Source organism: Cyprinodon variegatus, unplaced genomic scaffold (assembly GCF_000732505.1).
Source record: "Cyprinodon variegatus isolate N-32 unplaced genomic scaffold, C_variegatus-1.0 Scaffold424, whole genome shotgun sequence".
NCBI lineage: Eukaryota > Metazoa > Chordata > Actinopteri > Cyprinodontiformes > Cyprinodontidae > Cyprinodon > Cyprinodon variegatus.
In genome coordinates, this window is record NW_015150877.1 from 222,986 (window position 1) to 225,048 (window position 2,063).

A 2,063-nucleotide genomic window follows, 5' to 3' on the forward strand; every position below is an offset into this window, starting at 1 on the left:
TTAATACGTAGACGCCTCATTGGACGCTGCGGGCAGCGAGGCCGAGGTGCCCGTAGGGCGGCCATCTTGGGTCAGACCAAAGTTCAGACTGCTGCTGTCAGAAGACTCCTCACATGGAAGATGATCAAAGATAATATCACAATAACCTTTTTACATTTCAGAAACCCTTGAAAGGGCAAAAAAATATTTTAGAATTACCTTTCAGTTAGATTACACACATTTATTCAGATTAAAAATATTTTAAACTGAACTCTAACTGGGTGAAATATGTACATAGTTATATATTTTGCAATTAAATATTAATGTTATAAGCACAAAATGATATATCAATATATTATATACATATTATATATGATTATAATATATTATTATTTAGTATTTTTAAAGATTTTTCTGTGATAATAGTATTACGATCTATAGAGGAAACTTAGTTGTAATATTATTTATGAAAGAGAGTATAGTTGTTTTTCTGTGTTTTTATCAATTTTATGTTCATTTTTATTTATTTTTCGCCACCGTCAGGACTTTTTTCATATTATAGTTATTGGTTAATTTATTCTTTGTCTAACTAAAGGTTTAGGTCCTCATAATGTTCGCTAAACTTCTTCCAAAACTCTTTTTCAAACAATTTTTGAGGATAGAAAATTGTTTTGATGAGGATAATCTATCATAAAATCCTACTAATGAAAGGTAATCCCACGGGATCTGGTTTGTAGTCTCCCGTTATTTGCGCACCCATAGGTGGAATAAAAGCCGGGCATCCTGAGGGGAAACTCTGGAAGTTTGCTAGTTATCAGTACAAACCGAAATTATGTATTAAAACAGAAAATCAGATCAATCCATTAGCTCCCATGTAGCCGTGAAAAATTCCACTGGAAGATAAAAAGGAATTGAAGATTTATTTATGATTTCATGTTTATTCCCTTTTCTTCTATCTACCCAATTGAAGTATTTGTACAGATCTGATAAGTTTTTCTTCCCTGCTTCTTCTTTTATTTGTCGTTTAATGACTAAACTATGTTGTATTAAATGTAATTATGTTAACAAAGACCTTAGTCCTAAACCTAACAGTTATCTTAGAGGATGTGAGGAGCAGCGAACCATTCGACGGTGAAATCATTAAAATGGTCCTCACTCTGATGCCAAAACAGAGGAAACACACAGGCAGACGGAGTAGCAGCTGCTGAGGAGGACAGGCAGGTGGAGGTGTGCAGGATGGAGCGATGACACATTTCATCTGACAGTGTGGGAACCAGACAGCTAATTAGCCTCTCCTGACGTACGCTCCTGTGAACCGCTGCAGCCCAAGGCCCTCGCAGCGTCACTCGCTTTCCTGTCACCACGGAGACGACAGATTCTGAATCCCGTTTGTTTACTCAGTCAGTCAGGCTTTTATCTATTAAACTGATTCCTGCTTTTCACCGCTGGGTTTAGTGGGTGCGATGTTCAATACGAAGCGAATTGGCAAATATTAAACAAAATGTTGGATCAATCTTTACATGATTTGATTGTAAGTTTAAAGTTTAAACTCTCCCCCCTTTTCACCGGAGCTCTTGTTATTCCTGCCCACCGTCTCAGGCTCATCGGTTGACATATGAGGCGCTGCTCAGGCCTGAAACGCTCAGATCTCTCATTTCCTTCTGGTGATGTTTCATTTTTCCTGGCTGACTCAGCTCTTCTCTGTTGAACCGTTTTAACGAACATCTTCCTGCCTTTATAAAAAAAAAAAGCTTTCTGCAGTGTTTCAGATTAGGCGTCATGTTGTCTTATTACTGGGGCTGTGGAAAAAAATAGATCTAGTGATATCTTGTGATTTTCGCTGCCCAATATAATATGGATCTTTCATTTTCCAATCTAACTTTTTTTTTTACCTAAAATGATGAGGGAAAATGGGCTTCCTTTGGTAGATGGCGCTGTGGAGCCTTTTTGCTGTGCAGTGCAGCAGCATATCGGTAGTAGAGGCAGTCACAGTGGGAAATGTGGACTGACTTAAACCCCAAACAAGATGCTGGTGAAGATTCTTAGTCATCCAGGTCATAGTCATTCCAATAAAAGAAAATTAA

General features: G+C 37.7%; 1 protein-coding gene across 1 annotated transcript in view; it reads left to right on the top strand.

Annotated features, from left to right (window-relative positions):
* Positions 1 to 683: 683 nt before the first annotated feature.
* The window catches only part of LOC107093434 (metastasis suppressor protein 1-like), a 41,051-nt gene continuing 39,671 nt past the window's right edge, over positions 684 to 2,063 (top strand). The window contains exon 1 of the mRNA XM_015388483.1: positions 684 to 690. Within this exon, the coding sequence (XP_015243969.1) occupies positions 684 to 690 (7 nt within the window). The remainder of the gene's footprint in view (positions 691 to 2,063) is intronic.